Here is a 20755-nt window from a genome sequence, read left to right on the forward strand (position 1 = left end):
GTATTCCGTGTCGGCTGTCTCTTACCTCGGTCTACTTATGTTTTCAGTAGCATGGCTAATGTTCATTATAAAATCTTGATCTTATCCGTGAAAGTCTGTAGTAAATGTAAACTTTCAAGTGTTTGACAGCGGCACGATCCGCCAGGCTGGAAAGCTCATTTGACTAATAGGTCGTTGGCCTACTCTTAATTCAGCCTTTTGTCCATCCAGCTGCGTGACCTTGTGTGCATTCCTTTAAATCTCTGTGTCTCGTCTGTGCACGCGTGGGATTCCGGGGGAGCTGGAGCTGGGGTCGCAGCCCCCGAGTTCCCTGTGTTCCACAGCAGCTGTACTTGCTTGAACAAACCTCCTTGACTCTCCGAGCCTGGTTTCGTGCTCTGAACCCCTGATGTGATCAGATGCAGACTGTCGTGAGGATCAATTGAGGCAATAAATGGAAAGCCCTGTGAGGGGCTTGTGGCGAGGAAAGCTCTGTGTAGGCTTATTAATCTCTAGTACCTGACTTTGAACAACACCATTACTTCCTGATGAAGTACTTCATCAGTACTTCCTAATGGCCGACCTGATGCAGCGTCGGCCAAGTTATTTAACCTCTTAAGCTCCATTCACTCAACTACAAATATGGAGAATTCCTCTTTCTTCCAGAATTCTCATAAGGAGTGAACTACATGAGGTTAAGTACGTAACATATCACAGCAGAGTGACATCAGGTCTTCCTGTCCTGTCACTGGGTATCACCTCTGCCTCGTGCATTTTCATCTAGTGAAAGCTTCCTGAGGCCCAGCCTCATTTTAAGTTCTGGGGGAGAGTGATGAGCAAGACAAGGACTCTGTATTTCTGGAGCTGACTTCCTTGTGGGGTCTCAGGAAATAGAGGAGCGAGCCAATCAGTAATTTCAGAAAGCAGTGGGTAGTGTGGAGGAATGGTGTTGGGTGACAGGCAAGGAAGTGACGAGGGGTAGGGGGAGTCATGGCAGAGCTTAGCGGTTGCAGATAGATCTTTTGCAGAAGGCAGCCCCAGAGCGTTTTGTAAAGACTTTTCTTTGAGATAGTCGTAGACTCCCATGCAGTTGTAAGAAATGACACAAAATATTACCATGCAGAGTACCGTAATACACACATAACCAAACTAAAAGTCCGAGCATTCTTTGTGAGGCATTTAGAGTCGAATCTTGAATGATGAGAGGGATTATGTCAAAGAGCATTCCAGGTGGAGGGAATAGAGAGGTGCCGATTCTGAAGTGGGAAGACGTTGGGGCGTCGTCTTCACTGAGCAGGGCCACTGTGGCTGTGACCCTTGCATGAGGGAACGAGGGCTTTATGAAAGGTTGAGCATCCAAGCCACTGTGTCCTGCAGGGCCTTGACGGTGGTGGTGCGAGACTTGTGTTCTTTGTGCAAGCAATCACACTGGTTGTGCTTCAGCAGAGTGCTCAAGATCTCCCTCCATAATTTGTCAAAACTATCACCCCCTCCCCATTTTTAAAGTGGACCTCAAACATTTTCATCTCAAGTATCAACAGTACAGGATGGAGTTTCTAGTGTATGGGAAAAGTTGACCTTATAAAAGTATTTTATATCTCAGTATTGAATATGTATCCAATAGGACGTTACTACCATGATAGTTTGATGCTCACTATCATCCCTTTGAACTTTACCTGACTGAGCTCTCCCTTTTCACTGTCAGAACAATTATATTTGCTTTTCTTCTTGAACTCCTGTCTCTTTCATTTCCTCCATAGATTTTATTTTATGGTTTTTATAATGGGAAGATGTTTTAATAAGTATCCTGTCATTTGTGTGTATGTGTGTACATATAGAGACCCGTGTATATACACATGGAAGTAAGGTTTCTAAAGTTTTAGTGTCTTTGGCTACAGTATTCTAAGTGTGAAAATCGGTCAGAAAGAATTGTTATCATAAATAGTACTGATGCACAATTGATATAAACTGCAGAATTAATAGTATGATTGGTAATTTTTAAACATGAAATATAATGCCATTGGGATGCCTCTCTTAGCAAGATGGAGAGAGAGTTTATAAAATTTCAGTTCATGTACCCATGAATGAATACTATGACCAGGGTGATGTAAAGTCTGGTGGAAATTAATAGTAAACATAAGTGATATGCTGTGGGGCTTCGAAATGAAGTTTGAATGATTATTAGGTATGTTGTTTGTATATTATATATGTTTATAGTATGTCATTACAGTAGGATGAATTACACTGTTTTCGAAGTCCATGTAATGTTAACAAGGGCATGCTAGGAATGAATAAGCAGGAAGGTGCTTACCTTCCTGATGAGGGGGTAGATGTGTGTAAAAACTTGATACTGTTCCTCTAAGTTTGCATAAATGTTTACGTAACGATATATCTTATGTTATATAATATTAAATATATATGTATATATATATTTATACTGATATATATATATATCAGTTCTGAGAAATGATTCTTTGACTTAAAATTGGTCTACTGGAAATTCATGTAGCATCTTTCACCTCTTCCTCCTTGAAATGTCACAGAAAATACGTAACTGAGACAGACCGAGGCATGTGTGAGTGGGCGGGCTCTGGCTCCTGACTCAGCACTGTGACTTTGTAGATAGTGTGTGTGAATTATTTCCCAGGATTCTTTTCTTCTTTTCTTTTTTTTTTTTTTTAAGCCAAACCTGAGGTAATTCCATGCTTAGAGACAGTATAGGTCTTTGCCGTGAGCTTTCTGCCTTGGTGAGTTGAGTTTCCGCTGTCTGCAGCCTTTCTTTCCTGTTCTCTTTGTGCGTGGCTCCCAGTCAGCTTGACGCCTTTCCCTGATGATCCTTCGGGATTGAGGAGGCAGGATCTCTCAGCAGGAACCGCCACCACTCTCACCATCCCATCGTCACTGTCCCTGAATTTAGGACAGATGAATTTAGGCCAGGTGGCGTGTGTCTGCTGTCATGCTCCTCTTTTTATGGAAATGAACGCAAAGAAGGAAAGACTGGATGTTCTGTCCCAGGCTCAGTGACGCCTTGACTTTAGAAAGGCTTTGCGGTTAACAGGGGATTCTGTGGTGTTCCAGTGCCTTTTACCACTCACTCTGGAGCACAGTACAGGAGGAGCAAGGAGGAGGCCTTCGTTCTGGTAAGTGACAGAAAAGCGGCGGTGGGGTAGGATGTGATGAGGGCGAAATGGCATCGGGTGCTACCTCAGGAGCTTTCGTCAGCTTTCGGGGACAGGAAGGACTAGCTGAGCCAGGGATCAGGAATCGACAGCTGTAAACCATTTGGACCTAACTGCTGTCTTTCAAAATTCTTCACGTGCCCTAGGAGTGTGTGGAGGTCATGGTCTGAGTCGGAAGGTGGTGGCAGATGGACATGTAAGCGCACACGTGTTTTCATTCTGCCTCTTGAATGTGGGAGTTGGTGTCTTTCTGCAGTTTGGGATCCTTGGCTGTTCTCTCTCTGGACGTTGCTTCTGTCTCTGTCCCTCTTTTCCTGGGACCTCAAGTAAAGTATCATGGGCCTTTTGCTGTGGACCGTGTGTCTTCTGTTCTTTTCATTGCTTCTTCTGCCTACTCTCCAGTTTTGGTATTGTCTGTGTGCTCTGTCTCAGAACCCACGAATCTTGTCCTTTCCTATGCCATCCGAGTTTTCTGTTAAGCCATCAATGAATGTTTGATGAAAGATAGTTTATTTTATCAATCTAGAATATCCATGTGATTTCTTCATATGCATTACACTCTCCTCATTCAGTTCTCCGTCTGTTGCATCCACTTCTGTCCATCTTGTTACCTGTTTTTCTTACCAAGATGATCTTACTTACTTCACAGTCTTTGCTTATTTTTATTCTGAATTATTGGTTGCATTTTCCTTCCCGTGTACGTTTCTGGTAACTCTTTGGATGTGTGCCTAACACGGTGAATGAAAGAAAATTGAGGGCCAGATGGTTTATTTGGTTGGTCGATAGTCCCTTCTTCTCTTTGGTGCATCGAGCTGGCCTTCGGTGCCCCTGTAATTTGTCCCTGTTTTTCCCCTGTGGACACTCTGTGTTTTGATTGAGACCCACTAGTCAGAAGCGGGCTCTTTGTCCTCAGCACTGGAAGGCCTCACAAGCACTATGCTAGTCCTTTCAGGGATTTGGAGCGTCATACTTAGTCTTCTGCCCCATGCAGCTCAGTCCTCTGGCAGCACCCCGGTGGGTGGGTCTGTGTTTGTGGGAGACCCGTTCTCGCTAGCAGAGGCTCATCCCGTAGGTACTGTGAGGCCACGGTAACCTTCGCTCGGTCCCGTCCCCTTCACCTCCCACCTTGCCAAAGCACAGGTCCTGTGGGACCGTCAGCCTTGCATCTGGGCCTCCTTGAGTATCCAGTGTGTCACTGTATGGTGGTGGTGTCCCCTTATCCCAGTGGAGCTGATGTCCTGAGCTGGAATCGGCAAGTGGCCTGGGGACAAAATGGTGCCCCAGCATCAGCCTCCCCAGTGAAGGGCTCTCTGTCCTCTGCACGGATCCTTTACCTAGCTCTGGTCATCTGACAGCTTCCTGACTATTGCCAGGAGCACGTCTGTGCGTAACCAGCCTTTTCTGGTTGTTGGGATGGAGGCTTCAGCTTGCACCATGTATGTATGTATGTATGTATGTATGTATGTATGTATGTATCTTCTCAGGAAGCGGAAGTCCCTGATTTAATAAAAAGCTTAGAAATTGTGATGTGTTAATACCTTAAAGATGGTGGTGAGCAAGTTCTTGGTAACTGATGGTGCACATAGCGAGTGCCCCATTACTGCTTTTTAAATTGGATGCAGAGTTCTTTGTTCACTGTACACAAGAATGTGTGATTTTTTTTCATTCTTTTTTTTAGATTGTATTCAAATTCAAGTTAGTTAACATATAGTGTAGTATGAGATTCAGGGGTAGAATGGAGTGATTGATCGGTTGCATATAACACGTAGTGCTCATCACTTCACATGCCCTCCTTAATGCCCATCCCCCAGCTACCCCATCCACCACCCACCTCCCCTCCAGTGACTCTCACTCTGTTTCCTACGATTAAGAGTCTCTTATAGTTTGCCTCCCGCTCTGTTTTTATCTCATTGTATTTTTCCTTCTCTTCCCCATGCCCATCAGTTTCGTTTCTTAAATTCCACATATGAGTGACCCAGAGGGCTGACACACCCAGCCAGAGAAGCAGGGCGCCCGGGGCGCAGGGCAGCCCTGAGCCAGCAGGTTTCCCGGGACTTTACAGCAGCTGCTGTGGGAGGCTGAGGTGGGGGGCGCGTGGAGGCAGGAGGCGCGGCCGAGTCCTGGCACCTTCCCCACCAGAGGCCGTCTCCCTACATGCAACAGCGGGCTGCCCCCAAACCCTACACGCAACATGTTCGCCAGATGCCCAACCACCTGGGGGTTGAAATGGCAGGGGTCCGGAGCACCCTGGGTGAAGGAGGACCCAAGAGCTGTGTGGGGCCCCGCCTGGCCCCTCTCCCACAGCCCTGTGGCTGCTTATGCAGCAGAGCTCCTCTTCACTGGGGACCCGCCGGCCTGGGGTCTCCTGTCCCGGGCCCCCCAGACCACTGGACAGCTGACAGGTGGCCCCCGGGGCTCCTACGCCTTTGAGCTCGAGCACGAGCTCCTGTTGGCAGCCCCTCCGTGGCACCTGCCAACCCAGACCCTCTGCGGGCCAGGCACATGGTGGAGGGCTCCTAGGCCCCTGCTGCAGGCTGCCAGGAGACCCCACCCAGGCCACGCGATGGCCCCGACCTGGGCAGTTTCCCAACCACCTACCTTGCAGGAGAGCCTGCCCCAGACCGCCAGCCGCCCCACCGTTATACCCACACCAGGACCCCTCCTCGGAGAGAAGAACCTGGGCTGTTGGGGATCGGTCGGCAAAAGACGCCAGGGGCCTACCCCCTGACCTGCAGAGCGTCTGCCGGTACCAAGCCTGTGCCACATGGATGGCAGAGGCAGGGAGGCCCCACTGGAGCAGCATGCGGGGGGGGGGGGGGTGCGGGGGGGCGGGGAGGTCCAACACCAGCCTCAGGGTCATGCCTTCCTCTGTCGCCCTCACACCATGTTTGCATCAAAACGTCCCCGAGTGCATCCGGCTCTGGCTAAACAGCGTGGGAAGCAGCATGACGGAGAAGGCGGGAGGCCCGGCCTGGTTTCGTCCTCCATGCTAGCCAGACGGGAGACCACCCAGCCGGGACAGCCCCGCCAGGCTGCTGTACCTGCCGACCTGGTAGGGTGACACTCACCACGTGCCTCCCAGCGTGGGCTCCAGTGTCCATGGGCCTGGTCCCCTCAGGGCAAGGGGAACACACAAGGCCATACCCAGGTCCGGGCTCAGCAGCAGAGGGCAGGCCAGGGCAGCTGTCGGGCTGCACACAAGCCGACCTCTGGAGGCCATCCAGCCCTCAAGAATCACATCCAGGAAAGGAACGGGGCGGGGGGAAGGGGAGGTGTGCGGGGGGTGGTGGTGATGGGGTGCCGGGCACTGATGGGGGCACTTGATGGGGTGAGCACTGGGTCTTATTCTATACGTTGGCAAATTGAACACCAATAAAAGTCAATTACAAAGGAAAAAAAAAAAGGAACTGACACATGTTTCCTAACTGATGGGAATGCTAAATCCCAGTTAGATATTAGCAAAAATTAAAGCTATAACATTTTTCCATTGATGTTCCATGAAAATAAAAAAAGGAATCACACCCAGGGAGAGCACCAGGGGATTGAGCAGACGGCTGAGCGGGGAGCAGAGCCTGAAATGACGGTGTTACCCCCCACACCCACCGAGGCTGGGACAGGTGCCAGCGGGAGGCCCACGGGAGCGCCGCCTGCCTGTGGGGCAGACCCAGGTGGCTGTGGGTCTGTCCTCAGGTGGGCAGTCCTGGGCTCACTCCTCTCCACGCCGCAACTGCCGCCTCCCAGACATTCCTTTCCACGTAGAACATGGATACTGTTCTCCCTCCCACACGTTTTGGGGCAAACTGTTGAAAGATGGGGCCTCTCCTCCCTGGCAGATAATCTCTGGTCCTGGGCACTTGTGCGCTAATGCCACCACGCATCCTCCATTGACTCGAGAAGCGTCGCCAGAGCCTGCCCAGAAGCACGGTCCCCGGGACTGGAGTGCGGCCGACGTGCTGTGACCGGGAGGGTGCAGGCAGATGGGTGAGCCCAGCACCGCAGGGCGAGACTCGCTCCACGGGGTGCCGGCGGTGGGGGGGGTGGGTGTCCTCTGGCTGAAGCTTCGGGATCCTGTGCTCACTTCAGCTTTTCAGAACCTGCTGGAGACCCATGTCAGCTCTGCAACGAAAATCCTTTTTTCTTGAAAGCTCATCAGATTTCTGAAAACCACAGGTTAGAGCAGGCACAGTTCAGAAGACACTGAGGAACCCCTACGGTGGCATCTGCTTTGTCCGTGAGCCAGGGACCTCGTGGCTGGAGTTCCGGAAACGCACACACGCAGAGAAGAGTCTCGGAAGCAAGTGACACACACGGACGCCGAAGTGCTTAAATACAGATTTATTGCAAACCGACACTGGAGAGGGGGCTTCGCGGGCGGGCACCCTGGTCTCCGCGGACCTCGGCTGACGGAGCTCAGTGGCCAATCTGCGGCGGCCGGTCTGGAGAGACAAAACACGCAGGCTGCACCGGCTCCAGGGCCCAGGCCGGCAGCAATGGGCAGAGGACACCCACGAGGACGGCCCGCCATCGGCCGCATGGCCCCGTGCCCCAGCCCGCCACTCTGACCCTGGTGAGCCGCTGCCACGGCAGGCGGGGTGGGCCGAAACGCAACACTGAAAACGACGTCAGATAGAGAAGACGACGGACCATGGAGTCCATGGCTCCGCAGTCTCCCGAGTAGCTGGCGTATGGTGCACGTCCCACGTCGTCACACCAGAGACCCCGACGAGACCATCGAGGCCGGTTCTCATGTACGTGCGTGCCATAAGAACCCTGGGACATGGGACAGGTGTGCAAATCCTGGGGACCCTGAGGATGGGCCTCAGCAGCTCCAGCAACAGGCTCCGGCCGAACTAGGGGGGCAGAGCTCTGCGCCCCCTTGGCTACGCTCCTCCCAGCCATCTGGTGTCTGCAGCTCCTTCGAAGGCACGAGAGCCACCCGATGCTTCCCAGGGGCTGCTTCGACATACTCAGGAATCCCCACGCGTTTCTGGCCACCGGGAGCCACAAACCTGCCCCCACACGACGGACGAGTCAGCTCCCGCCTACTCAAGCCGTTTGAAGGGGGCCGTTTCTGGAGGAACCATCGCCTAGAAAGGAGTCCTCCGCAGCCCCCAGGACAGCCCCGGAGGGAAGGTCCCAGGAAACCTGCCAGCTGACAGCCCCACAGAGCAGCGGGCACGCGGCCTGCGGGCCTGGGGTAGCTCAGGCCCCACGGGCAGAGCAGAGGCAGGAGCAAAGACCGCGTCTGTGTCCTCCGAGGGCACCCGGTCGGCTCCCCGAAAGGACCAGGCCCCACAGATGATGTGGGACGACAGTTCCTGCTGCGTCTGTGGCCTACTCGGGAAGGTGTCCCCACATCCGGCAGCGCCGACCAAGAGCCCCAGTCTGGTCTCCCCGATGGGGCTGAGCAGCCGGCGGACGCACACACACCAAGAGAGCGCAAGCAGGAGTGTGCAAGAGAGATGAAGGCGAGGGCCCCCCGCGCCCCCCTCGGCAGCAGCCGGCCCATTACCCGCTCCCCGGGCCCAGCACGAGCAAAGGAAGCAGAGCCCACGCAGCAGCAGCAGGAGGAGAGCGGGTGGCCGGCGTCTCGCTCGCCCCACGCTGCTCCCGACAGGGTGGAGACGCAGGGCCGGGCGCCGCGGGTTCACTCTTCTTTTTAAAACGATTTTTTTTATTGGAGTTCGGTTTGCTGTCATGTAGCATAACACCCAGTGCTCATCCCACCAAGTGCCCCCCTCAGTTCCAATCACCCAGTCACCCCAACTCCCCACCCACTTCCCCTTCCACTACCCCTTGTTCTTTTCCCAGAGTCACGTGTCTCTCATGTTTTGTCACCCTCACCGATATTTTCACTCATTGTCTCTCCTTTCCCTTTATTCCCTGTCACTAATTTTTATATTCCCCAAAAGAATGAGACCATATAATGTTTGACCTTCTCATCTCACATTGACTTATTTCACTCAACATAATACCCTCCAGGTCCCTCCTCGTCGAAGCAAATAGGGGGTATTTGTCATTTCTCTTGGCTGAGGAATACTCCATTACATAGGTAGAACACATCTTTATGCATTCGTCTGTCGATGGGCACCGAGGCTCCTTCCACAGCGTGGCTATTGTGGACATTGCCGCTAGAAACATCGGGGTGCAGGGGTCCCGGCGTTTCACTGCATCCGTATCTTTGGGGTAAATCCCCAGCAGTGGGATTGCTGGCTCGCCCGCAGCTCTATTTTGAACTCTTTGAGGAACCTCCACACAGTTTTCCAGAGTGGCTGCCCCAGTTCACATTCCCACCAACAGTGCAGGAGGGTCCCCCTTTCTCCACATCGTCTCCAACATTTGTTGTTTCCTGTCTTCTTAACGTTCACCATTCTCACTGGTGTGAGGTGGTATCTCATTGTGGTTTTGCGTTTTGTTTCCCTGATGGCCAGTGATGCGGAGCATTGTCTCATGTGCTTGGTGGCCACGTCTGTGTCTTCCTCTGTGGCATTTCTGTTCATGTCTTTTGCCCATTTCATGATTGGATTGTTGGTTTCTTTGCTGTAGAGTTGAATGAGTTCTCTAGAGATCTTGGACACTGGCCCTTTATCTGACGGGTCATTTACAAATATGTTCTCCCATTCTGTGGGTTGTCTTTTAGTTTTGTTGAGCGTTTCTTTTGCTGTCCGGAATTCCTCATCTTGATGAAGTCCCAGTGATTCATTTTTGCTTTTGTTTCTCTGCCTTCACGGATGTATCTTGCAAGAAGTTGCTGTGGCCAAGTTCAAGAAGGGTGTTGCCTGTGTTCTCTAGGATTTTCATGGCTTCTTGTCTCACATTTAGATCTTTCATCCATTTTGAGTTTCTCTTTGTGTACGGTGGTGTGAGAGGATGGTCCAGTTTCATTCCTCTGCGTGTGGCTGTCCAACGTGCCCAGCAGCCTTTAGTGAAGAGACTGTCTTTGTTCCAGTGGATGGTGTTTCTTGCTTTCTCGAATATTAGTTGACCATAGAGTTGAGGGTCCACTTCTGGATTCTCTGTTCTGTTCCGTTGATCTGTGTGTCTGTTTTTGTGCCAGTACCACACTGTCTTGATGAGCACAGCTTTGTGGCACAACTTGACATCCAACATTGTGATGCTCCGGCTCTGGTTTTCTTTTTTCATATTCCCCTGCTACTTGGGGTCTTTTCTGATTCCACACTAATCTTCAGATGATTTGTTCCAACTCTCTGAAGAAAGTCCATGGTATTTCGATAGGGATTGCCTTCCATGTGTAAATTGCCCTGGGTCACGTGGACGTTTTCCCAATACATGAATTCTTCCAATCCAGGAGCACAGAATAGTTTTCCATCTCTCTGTGTCTTCCTCAGTTTCTTTCAGACGTGTTCTGTAGTTTTTCGGGTCGGGATCCTTTACCTCTCTGGTTAGGTGTATTCCTAGGTATCTCATGCTTTTGGGTGCAGTTGTCAATGGGACCGACTCCTTCATTTCTCTTTCTTCAGTCTCATTGTTAGTGTATCGAAATGCCACTGATTTCTGGGCATTGATTTGGTATCCTGCCACGCCACCGAATTTCCCGTATGAGTTCTAGCAATTTTGGGGTGGAGTCTTTTGGTTTTCTAGGTACAGTATCATGTCATCTGCGAAGAGGGAGAGTTTGACCTCTTCTTTGCCAATTTGAATGCCTTTTATTTCTTTTTGCTGCCTGATTGCTGAAGCTAGGACTTGTAGTAGTTTGTTGAGTAGCCGTGGTGGGAGTGTACGTCCCTGTCGTGTTCCTGATCTTCGGGGAGAGACTCCCAGTGTTTCCCCATCGGGAATGATATTTGCTATGGGCTTTCCGTAGATGGGTTTGAAGATGCTGTGGAATGTTCCGTCTATCACTACAGTCTCAAGAGTTTTGATCAGGAATGGATGCTGTATTTTGTCAAATGCTTTCTCTGCATCTATTGAGAGGATCATCTGGTTCTTGTTTTTTCTCTTGTTGATGTGATCCATCCCATTGACTGCTTTACGAGTGTTGAACCAGCCTTGCATCCAGAGGATCAATCCCACTTGCTCATGGCGAGTAATCTTCTTTATGTACTGTTGGGTCCTGTTGGCTCGTATCTTGTTGAGAATGTTTGCATCCGTGTTCATCGGGGATATCGGTCTATAATTCTCCTTTTTGGTGGGGTCTTTGTCTGGTTTTGGAATTAAGGTGATGCTGGCCTCATAGAACGAGCTTGGAAGTATGAATGGACCTAAAGTACCACGATGTATTATTTAAAAGCATCAGAGTCAATTTTGCATAAAGTTAACTTATCCTTTATTACAAATAAAATTCATGAAGAAATTATGAAAAACACAAAATACAGAAACAGCACAACGAAAGGGGAGGGGAGGCTTCAATTGTGCTGCAGCCTTCACGAACTGCTGCTCGGGGGCCGAGCCTTGTGGCCCCACTGAGGCAGGTGACAGCTCTGGCCCTTCGATGAACTCGAGAGCCAGCGCCGGGACCTGCTCCTCCTTCTGGGGTGGCCAAGAAGCAGGTGGCTCCTCCAGGTCGGGGCAGTGAATCTGAGGTATGACCACCAGGTACCTTGGCTTGACCTCAGCAGCCGTCATCTCGTCCCAGGCCTAGCTCTCAGCACCAGCAGCCGGGACCGGCTCGATCACCTCAGGCCCAGGAGCTTCAGCAGGCCCCAGAGTCGGCCTCGGGCAGGCTCTTGCCGCGGTGGTTCCGGGTGTTGCTCGGGGTCCGAAGCCGTTTGCTCCCCTGAGTGAGGTGGCTGCTCCGGCCCATCGATGACCTCGATAACCGGTGGTGGGGCCCGTTCGGCCTCCAGCGCTCCCAAGGGTGCAGGTGGTTCTTCCGGGTCAGGACAGGGATGGAGAGGTCTGACCATCACGTGTCTTACCTTGTAAGCGGCAGCTGGCATCAGGGCTCGGGCCGAACCCTCAGCTTCAGCAGCCGGGACCAGCTCCATCCCCTGAGACCCTGAAGGTGCAGCAGGCCCCACAGTCGGCCTCGGGCGGGCTCTTGCCGCGGTGGTTCCGGGTGTTGCTCGGGGTCCGAAGCCGGTTGCTCCCCTGAGTGAGGCTGCTGCTCCGGCCCATTGATGACCTTGATAGCCGGTGGTGGGGCCCGTTCGGCCTCCAGCGCTCCCAAGGGTGCAGGTGGTTCTTCCGGGTCAGCACAGGGATGGAGAGGTCTGACCATCACGTGTCTTACCTTGTAAACGGCAGCTGGCATTAGGGCTCGGGCCGAGCCCTCAGCTTCAGCAGCCGGGACCAGCTCCGTCCCCTGAGACCCTGAAGGTGCAGCAGGCCCCTCCGTCGAAGCTCGGGCGCGCTCTTGGGGTGGTTCACGGTGTTGCTCGCGGTCCGAAGACACAGTATCATCTCCAAGAAGACAAAGTATTATCACCAGGATGGACTTTCCACGTCCCTCTCAAATCAAGGACCCTCTTCCCACCGCTCAACGTGTGTGAGTGCAAGAGCCCTGGGAGGTCTCCCCAGACTGCAGCCCGTGGGGATGGGGTGTGAGCCTACCCAGTGCTCCTGGCCCAGCAGCACGGAGGCTTGATCTGTGTGGCCCACCCTGTCCCCCCTCGGCCACCCCAGTCCTCCTCACCTCCACCCTCAAACTCCGCTTGATGGAGGTTTCTTAAATATTCAGAGTAACTGTTGACTCGACGGTCCAGCGTTGAGTCTGGCAAGTACTGCCCCGTGAAATTCATCAGCTTGGTCAGGGCAGGAAATTCTGGGGGATCGTCGAAGTCCTCCTCATAGTAGGTCAGCCAGATGGTCAGGAAGGAGGTCATGGTGCTGGGGAGGGACAGGTGGGCAGAGGCGTCAGAAGACAGGGCTCCCTCACACAGAGGTGTCCCGGGGAAGCCCGGCAGGAACCGGGGCCCTCGGCCTCCCGCACGGGGCTGTCGGAGGCAAATGCTGTTCCTTGTCCACCTGCCACCTGGCGGTCCTGCCTGCCACAGGCCTGCTCACTGAGGAGGGGCTGGCACGAAGCCTCTGTGCGTGGGAGCCCATGACCAGCGGTGTGACCATCACTGTCTTTCCCGGGGAACCTTCCCTCCCGTGGGTCAGCCCTGCCTCCCTCACGAGGGGCCCCCAGGGGGTGTCCTTCCACTGACTCTAATCTCCCCCGGGGCGGGGGCCGTCTGGTCCGTGAGCACTCACTGGCTCTCCTGAGCACCTGCCATGCACCCGGGTCCAGGTGCCACCAGATTGGTGAGGGTGACGCTCCCCACACCCTCTGCTCTGCGTCCCAGGTGTGGGGCAGACAGGGTTGGGGGGGATGGGCATGGAGGAGGTCTCCCTTTGGGGTCCCAGTGCTCTCCCACAAAGCTCGCCCGCACCCCACCCACGGCTCTCCTTTGCTCTTTTCCTGAAGGGGCCTCAGACCTTTACCCTGCCACAGGAATTGCTGACGGGTGAGGGTCCAGCAGCCCCTCCGACCCACAGTCCCCTCGCTGCCCTCCTGGAGAGGGAAGGCCCTCCTGCATGAGCCAGAGCTCACTCACCTTTCCCAGAGCATCTGGATTTCTCCTTTCTCGGGGGACGCTTGGATGCATCGGTATCTAGAGGAGGGCGGGGGGCCTCACATGAACCGTCCTGTGGACCCGACCTCTCCTCATAGTTGCTGTCACCCTCTGAACCCCAACTAGTCCAGAACCCTGGGAGGCCATCAGCTCTGTGCGTGGGGCCACGGGCAGCTCCTAGAGAAGCGTCTGCACCTGCTGGGTCCTCCTGAATGCTTGAGGAATGAAAGGGCTCTGGCCAGGCCCATGGCCTACATCCGAGTGGGCCAGGGCGCCCCGGTGTCCCCGGGGACCCCTACCCTGAATGCCCCAGGACACAGACCCCAGATGGACTCAAACCTCCCTTTCAGTGGCAAAACAGGCCAGCTCAAGACCCTGGTGACGGTGGGGAGGCGGCACAGGCTTCGTCATGGGGAGAGAACGACGACTGCTGAGCACAATCACAGCCCCTCTAGCCGACCCGCCACAGGCCTGGCCCCAGGGGCTTCCCTACAGGACCCAACAAGGCCCTGTGTGACTCAACTCCAGTCAGAGGAGCAGCCCCAGGGGCCGGGAAGTTCAGGAACATTCCCAAGACTCCCAACCAGTAGGTGGCCCATCCCCCTGGGCTGTGGAGGGTCAGGGTGCTCACTTTGCAAACAGCAGGTCCAGGATCTCTTCGGTGGTGCCAAATTCAGGATACGTTTCCATAAATTGAACAATGGAAAGGTCGTCCAAGCACAGCAAGGCGGGCACCAGTTCTTCTACCTGCTGCTCCAGCAGCTCCCTCCGGCTGGGGGTGGTCGGGAAGATCCGATTCTTTCTCAGGGCTGAGGCCCTTTCAGCCTGAGGTGGGACAGAGGGGACGTGCAGCCTGCACTGTAGCCTCCAGACCACCTGGCAGTTGGAGCGCAGACCAAAGCCCGAGCTCTCAGTGGCTGCGGGGGGCAGGGGGGGGCAGGAGTGCCCACAGCAGGAACACGGGGCTTGACGCCTGCGGCTCAGTCACTAGGCATCTGACTGTGGGTTGTGGCTCAGGTCATGGTCTCAGCATCCTGAGATCCCGCCCCTGGCAGGCTCTGCGCTTGGGGCAGAGTGTGCTTGAGGAGCCTGTGTCTCCCTCTTCTGCTCCCTGCTTCTCTGCCTGTCTCTTAAACAAACTATCCAATAAAGAAATAATCTTAGAGGATAAATTTTCAAAAAAATTTGGATCAATACAAGGATCTCAAGTGGGAGGGGTGAGTCTCCCAGGGCCGCTTGTCAGCTGAGTTTTGACAGCACCTCCCTGCATTAACGGCTTCACCCCTTGAATTTGACCACACGTCCCTGTGTCGAGGTGCCCACACGGAGACCTTTCCTTGGGTGGGAGGGCCCAGGGCGTGAGGGCTGCAGGATGTTCAGCGCCACCCTGTGATTTGGCAACAGAAGGGAATCGCATCGAAGTCCTGCATCAGTGAAGGGCTCAGTGGCTGTTGGGACCAACTGGCCTCTGACATGTTGTGCAGCACACGAGGCCCCTGTGCCTGACCCCAGGGGGACGGGGGGCAGGGATGCGCTCCTTCAAAACCTAACTGCAGAGCGATAGACATAGTACAGTGAGCCCCGTGTCCCTTTGGGCAAAAGTCTCCCAACTCACCAGGACCATGCTCAAGCCTTGGAGAAGGTGGGGAAGGACGTCAGGCCAATGGGGCCTCCTGGGAGCACCAGTTAGGAGAAAGCAGAGCACAGTGCAAACTACTAGAGAGCGTGTGCGATGAGACACGGTGTGTCTCTTTTTCAAAAGTTTTTATGGGCAGCCCGGGTGGCTCAGTGGTTTAGCACTGCCTTCAGCCCGGGGCGTGATCCTGGGGACCCAGGATCCAGTCCCACATCAGGCTCCCTGCGTGGAGCCTGCTTCTCCCTCTGCTTGTGTCTGTGCCTCTCTCTGTCTCTCGTGAATAAATAAATAAAATCTTTAAAAAGAAAACATTATAAAAAACAGTTTTTATTATTTATTCACGAGACACACACACACACAGAGAGAGAGAGAGAGAGAGAGGCAGACACAGAGAGGAAGCAGCAGTCCCCATGCAGAGAGCCCGAGGCGGGACTCGATCCTGGGTCTCCAGGATCAGGGCCTGGGCGGAAGGCAGATGCTAAACCACTGGGTGACCAGGCACCCCTGAAGGCTCTATTCTGATATTCCTACAAATCTGTGCCCAGGGACTCTGCATCTGGCCCTGGCAGGGGCAGGGCCATGGGGGCAAGTTTGGGGAGAAGGGGAATCCAGACTCCTGTAGCAGCAGAAGTCTAGGGGGGAGCCCAGGGGAGCACAGGCTGGCTTCTGGGACCCGGGGCCCTTCCTGCTGCATCGGGGCCCTGGGTGTCGGGTGGCCCCAGCCCCTGCACTCACCTTCAACCCTTGCAGGTCTTCGGAGGATGTGCTGGACCCTGGGGTGTGGCGGATTTTCTCTTTCCTCTTCCACCGGCACTCATATTCCCGCGCGGCGCTCCGTATCTCCCATGTGGAGCTCTGTAAAGACTGCAGGGCAGCCAGGCAGGAGGCCTGAGCGCCCGGTCTGGCCGCCTCGGCCGGGCCGCACACCCAGCTGACTCCATTGCAGACCCACCACAGCACAGCCGGCACACACCTCCCCCAAGGAGAGCAAAGGGATGCTGCTGCAGGGCCTTGGGTTAACTCCGAGTCGGGTAAGAGGCGCCTCGGGAATCCTGTTTCCACCCTGCCCACCGTGACATCAGGGTGACCCTGAAGGGATCACCGGGGAACCTGCTCCCCTGCAAGGTCCTCCAGGCTGGATGCGACCTGCCCACACATCCCTGATTCCCTGAAACTGAAGAGGAGGGGATGGGGCTGCCCAGGATGGCTGGCACAGGTGGCCTGGCCTGGCCTGGCCTGCTCTGTATTACCCTCCGGCACCTCCTGAAAAACTCCCTGAGGCGTTGGGTTTGACGGTCGCACCAACAGCTCCACCATTGGAAGCAGCCGCATTCCGGGGGTTCCTCAAGATCCTCCCAACTGGTATATCTATCAGGGAACATCTTTCAGTAGCAAAAGTCTCCTGAAAGTGAGCCTGAGGTGGGGCTGCACTAGAATGTAGCCCCGGGCAGGGGTTCCAAGTTCTGTTGGCCTCTGTTGTGAAAGAAGTGACCTCACTGCCTGGGACCCCCGTCCCTGAGTCCACTCCTGGAGGAAGCTTCAGGAGCAGCGCTCAGGGCTGCCGATGCCCCCCCACCACAGGCAATGGCCTGTGTGCACACAGTGACACAACCGCACCCCTCTCCACAGGCCCCAGGGAAGGACTGTGTGCAGCTAGGGCCCCACCTCGAAACACACCTGGGTTCAGACGCAACTTTCCATTCTTCCCTGGTTTCCACCCCGGAGAAGCCGTTGTGCCCGTCGGGGATGGTCTGCCTCTTGCCTGTGGCATAGGGATTATCCTAGCAGGTGCTTCCTCCAGACGTCCCCAGGCCACTGTGGCATCATATCTATGACATTGGAGGCGGGTGTCCCATGCAGGAAATACCTCCCACCACATGTTCTTCCTTGGTGTGTCCATGCGTCCAGGCCCACAAGGTCCCTGTGTGCACACACGTGGGCACCGGTACCCTCATTCTGGAGGCCCAGAAGATGACAGTGCCACCGGGGCAGGGATGGGCAATAGCTTCCCACGATCCTAGGTTCCGGAATCCAAGGCAAACTCTACAGTAGGTGTGGGAGTCTTGGCCTAGAAGGTGTGAGGCCGTCCTCATCCTGATACCCTGCAGCCCCGGTCTGATCGCTGGGAGGACGTCCTGACGCCCAGGACACGGGCGAGGCTTGGCGGTGGCCCCTGGTGCCATCCGTGGGCCCCAGGCCTGGGGACAGGGGACGTTGGGAGAGGGCTCCCTGTCCTTGGCCTGCCTGGGCGTCCTGGCCTGCCTGCCCACTGGGGACGATGGGGACGGCGGGGCGAGCGCTCCGGAAGAGCCCGGAGAGAGCCCAGGGCTGCCTGCTGGCTGGAGGCCTGGCGAGCGTGGCTGAGGAACGCGGGCCGGCAGACTCCCGGGGCCCGGCCCTCGGCTCCCCCGGGGGGGCGTCTGCCTCCGGCCATCTGGCTCCGGCTCCCCAACACCAGCCGAGGACAGGCCGCCAGCGGCCCGACCTTCGCGTGGGACACCCGGGAGCTCCTTTCCGCAGGCAGGGAGGCCGGCGGGGTCCTAACAGGTGGCTGCCACGGTCCCCCGGAGGCTGAGTGGTCAGAACCGGACGTCCCTGCGGCCAGCTTGCAGTCCACGGGGGAGCCCAAGGGCCGGGCGGGCGCCCTGTCCTCCGACGTGGGACGTGGGTGGGGCTGCAGGAGGCGGGAGCTGAGGGCTCTCACGGTGAATTCTCAGGTCAACGTGTAGCCCCGGAGAACAGCCGGAGGGGTCGGTCCTTCTGGGCAGACGGAGGGCAGCATGAGCAGAAGCCGGGGGATGTGCTCTCAGAGGGGCTGCAGACGCCCGTGGGCCCAGGGCGCCCGCGACACTCCCCGTGTGAACACAGCCACGCTTCTCACTGCTTGTGTTCATTCTGGAAAAGGTCATCGTTTTTCGTGAAGTTTGCGACTTCCGTTAACGTGTAGCGGGCTTGCTGTCCCCTCTGGGAGAACGCGTGAATGCGTTTTGGAGAGCGTCTCCCTCGTATCTCGTGGACACACCCGTGGACCTGAGCCACTGGCGGGAAGGAGTCTTGTGAGGCCGTCTGCTATTTTAGGGACGCAGAGGGGAGCTTTACGGAAGTGTCCGAGGATGATCACAGCCGAGAGCAGCGGGTCAGCGTGTGACAGGTGCTAGTGAGTCTGCCCCCGGGCGACGGCGAGGTGGGCGCTGACACTCTTCCTGTTGCAAAGTGCCAGAGTGGCAGTTCTGAGATGACCCTGGGTGGCGAGGTCAGGGTGCAGAGCCTGGTGCGCCCCTTGCGGCTCGGGCCCCGGCGGGTGACTCTTCACAGACAGCCGCCCACACATCCCGTGGAGGCCAGCCACGAGGACTCAAGTGTGCGCACGTGCCCTTCGGGGGCCGGTGTCGGGGGTGTGTGGCACGATGCACAGGGGCCAGCAGGTGACGGTCTGAGGGGGTGGTCAGGAGGGAAGCTGGAAGAGAGAGCTGGCTCCAGGCTGGGGCTGTGTGGGTGTGCCAGCTGGGCCGCGGGGCGGGCAGGGTGGGCCCCTGCGTGGGAACCGGCCTGAGTGCAGGTGTAGGGCCGGGTGGGTGCCCCAGGGTGACCCTAACCACAGCCCTGGGGGCCGCTCACCTTCCTGAGGCTGTCCTGGCCTCCTAGGGGGTCCCCTGCCTGTCGTGCTGCACGCTCTGTGGTCTCTGGCACCTGGTGGTGAAAGTGCAGGTGTCCAGGCCCCGGGCGGGTCACTAACCTGGGATTTGTCCTGTCGCCCCCCCTCCCCCTCCAGGAGAACCACTGTCGCCGCATCAAGATCCTCGGCGACTGTTATTACTGCGTGTCCGGCCTCACCCAGCCCAAGACCGACCATGCCCACTGCTGCGTGGAGATGGGCCTGGACATGATCGATACCATCACGTGAGCGCCCCGCGGCGACCGTCCCCGTGGCGTCCGCCCCCGCGTTGTCCCGTCCACTCTGCCGAGAGCCAGGCCGCATGGTGAGGCGCGTGTGCCTCTGGGATCCCCTCCTCTGCATTTGGCTGGGACGGCATTTTTTCATCCCTGGCCGTCCCGGGCATTGTCGGGATGGCGTTAGTGGGGCGGGAGGAAATACGCTTTGTCGCGTAGCCAGGCCGGGCATCCAGGGAGTCAGCCGGGTTCCGCTGAAGGAACTGCACGTGCTCGGCCTTGCGCACCTTGGCGTCCAGGTGCCCCGTGCCGAGGGGCCTTGGAGGGAACAGGTGCGCGTCGCCTGGACACCGCGGGCCGGCCGTGTCCGCTTCTCAGCCAGCCTGTCTCATCCCGTCAGGCAGCGGGATGAAGAGTTAGGGACCCTCGGTCGGGGTAGGGACGGCGTGGGGCCGGGAGGCCGCGCCGGTGGCTGGAGCACCCCCGTGCCCACGTCTCAGCAGCTCAGAGGGGTGGGTGCAGCCCCGCAGGACGGGCTTAATTCCCAGGGACCGCTGTCAGCATCCACACTCGGAGCTGAGAAGAGGCAGCAGCAGCGTCGTCTGGGGAACAAGAAAGGGGAGAGAGAGATGCAAACGAGGAGGCTCCGAAGTGTGGACGGGTGTGGAGGTGGGGCGTCCAGGAGGCAGGCAGTGCCCTCGGGGACAGGGGTGGGGGCCCTGCGGGCAGTGGGTCTCTGTGCCAGTGGTGGCGGGTCTGCGCCCACGCCAGGGTTGGGCCGGGAGAGACCCCGGTGAGGCCAGCGTGCATCCAGACACTGGAGCCTCTGCCCTCGAGGGGGCGCTGCACTGGGGCAGGCAGGCAGGGCCGGGCAGGAAGCACAGGTGCGTCTCCCGGATGGTTCGGAGGCTCCCCCTCGCGACGGCGTCCGCTCGTGTCCCCGGCCACGTCCCAGCCATCAGAGCGCCGGGCACCACGTGCCACGAATACGCCTGCGGTTCGCATCGCGTCCTTTGTCAGCATGTGACGTCCGCCCCGTCGCACGTCACCCCTCGTGTCACAGCCCGTGCTGTCTTGTGTGACGTCGCGTGGGGCTCACGCCCAACAGCTCTCACGTCGCGGCCACATCAGTGTGGAGCATGGCCTGGGTCACATCGTGTGTCGTTCTGGGACCTCCTGGACCAAAGTGAGGTTGTGCAGGGGGAGGTGCGGGGAGGCAGGTGTCCACTCCCCCGTCAGCCGGTCAGGGTGCGTCCCCAGCGGGGCCTGGCCAGGCTGCCGCCGACGGCTCGTGCCGTTGATGTCCCTGAGGGGGGTGATGCCGGCCGCCCCTGCTGGGGCCTCCTGGGGGGACCTGGTGCCCCGCCGCCCCCAGGTCTCCTTGGGTGGAGAGGCGCCCAGAGGCGTGCTTGGGACGCCTGGCTGCTCAGCGGGCTCTGGGCCTGCCCTGGTGCGCCCCACCTTCGCCGCACTTGGGCGGCCTCGGAGGGATTTCTGTGACCGTCTCCTGGCTGCCCCAACCCGGAGTTCTGCACCTCCCCTCGGGCGTG

The 20755-nt window shown here is 56.6% G+C and overlaps 2 protein-coding genes and 1 long non-coding RNA gene across 3 annotated transcripts in view; 2 read left to right on the top strand and 1 right to left on the bottom strand.

Annotated features, from left to right (window-relative positions):
* LOC144284187 (uncharacterized) overlaps nucleotides 1–20755 on the top strand; it is a 159134-nt gene that overhangs the window by 72448 nt on the left and 65931 nt on the right. Inside the window, exon 5 of the mRNA XM_077848503.1 lies at nucleotides 19087–19214. Coding sequence (XP_077704629.1) covers nucleotides 19087–19214 — 128 coding nt within the window. The remainder of the gene's footprint in view (nucleotides 1–19086; nucleotides 19215–20755) is intronic.
* LOC144284913 (uncharacterized) lies at nucleotides 18–3505 on the top strand. The gene is made up of 2 exons (XR_013353315.1): nucleotides 18–3119; nucleotides 3305–3505. It is a non-coding gene; the product is annotated as an uncharacterized LOC144284913 (long non-coding RNA).
* On the bottom strand, nucleotides 11422–13735 carry LOC144284908 (uncharacterized). Its single transcript, XM_077850070.1, has 3 exons — nucleotides 13661–13735; nucleotides 12754–12947; nucleotides 11422–12521 (listed from the first exon to the last, which is right to left on the bottom strand). The coding sequence occupies exons 1-3, from the start codon at nucleotides 13672–13674 to the stop codon at nucleotides 12058–12060; spliced, it is 672 nt and encodes a 223-aa protein (XP_077706196.1). The 5' UTR covers nucleotides 13675–13735; the 3' UTR covers nucleotides 11422–12057.

Source organism: Canis aureus, chromosome 15 (genome assembly GCF_053574225.1).
Source record: "Canis aureus isolate CA01 chromosome 15, VMU_Caureus_v.1.0, whole genome shotgun sequence".
NCBI classification, from domain to species: Eukaryota; Metazoa; Chordata; class Mammalia; order Carnivora; family Canidae; genus Canis; species Canis aureus.

Excerpts from the sequence above, each read along its gene's own strand:
- LOC144284908 (XM_077850070.1), bottom strand. Across the intron at positions 12,522-12,753 it reads AGCGGAGTTTGAGGGTGGAG|ATGATACTGTGTCTTCGGAC; the intron begins GTGAGGAGGACT and ends GTCTTCTTGGAG.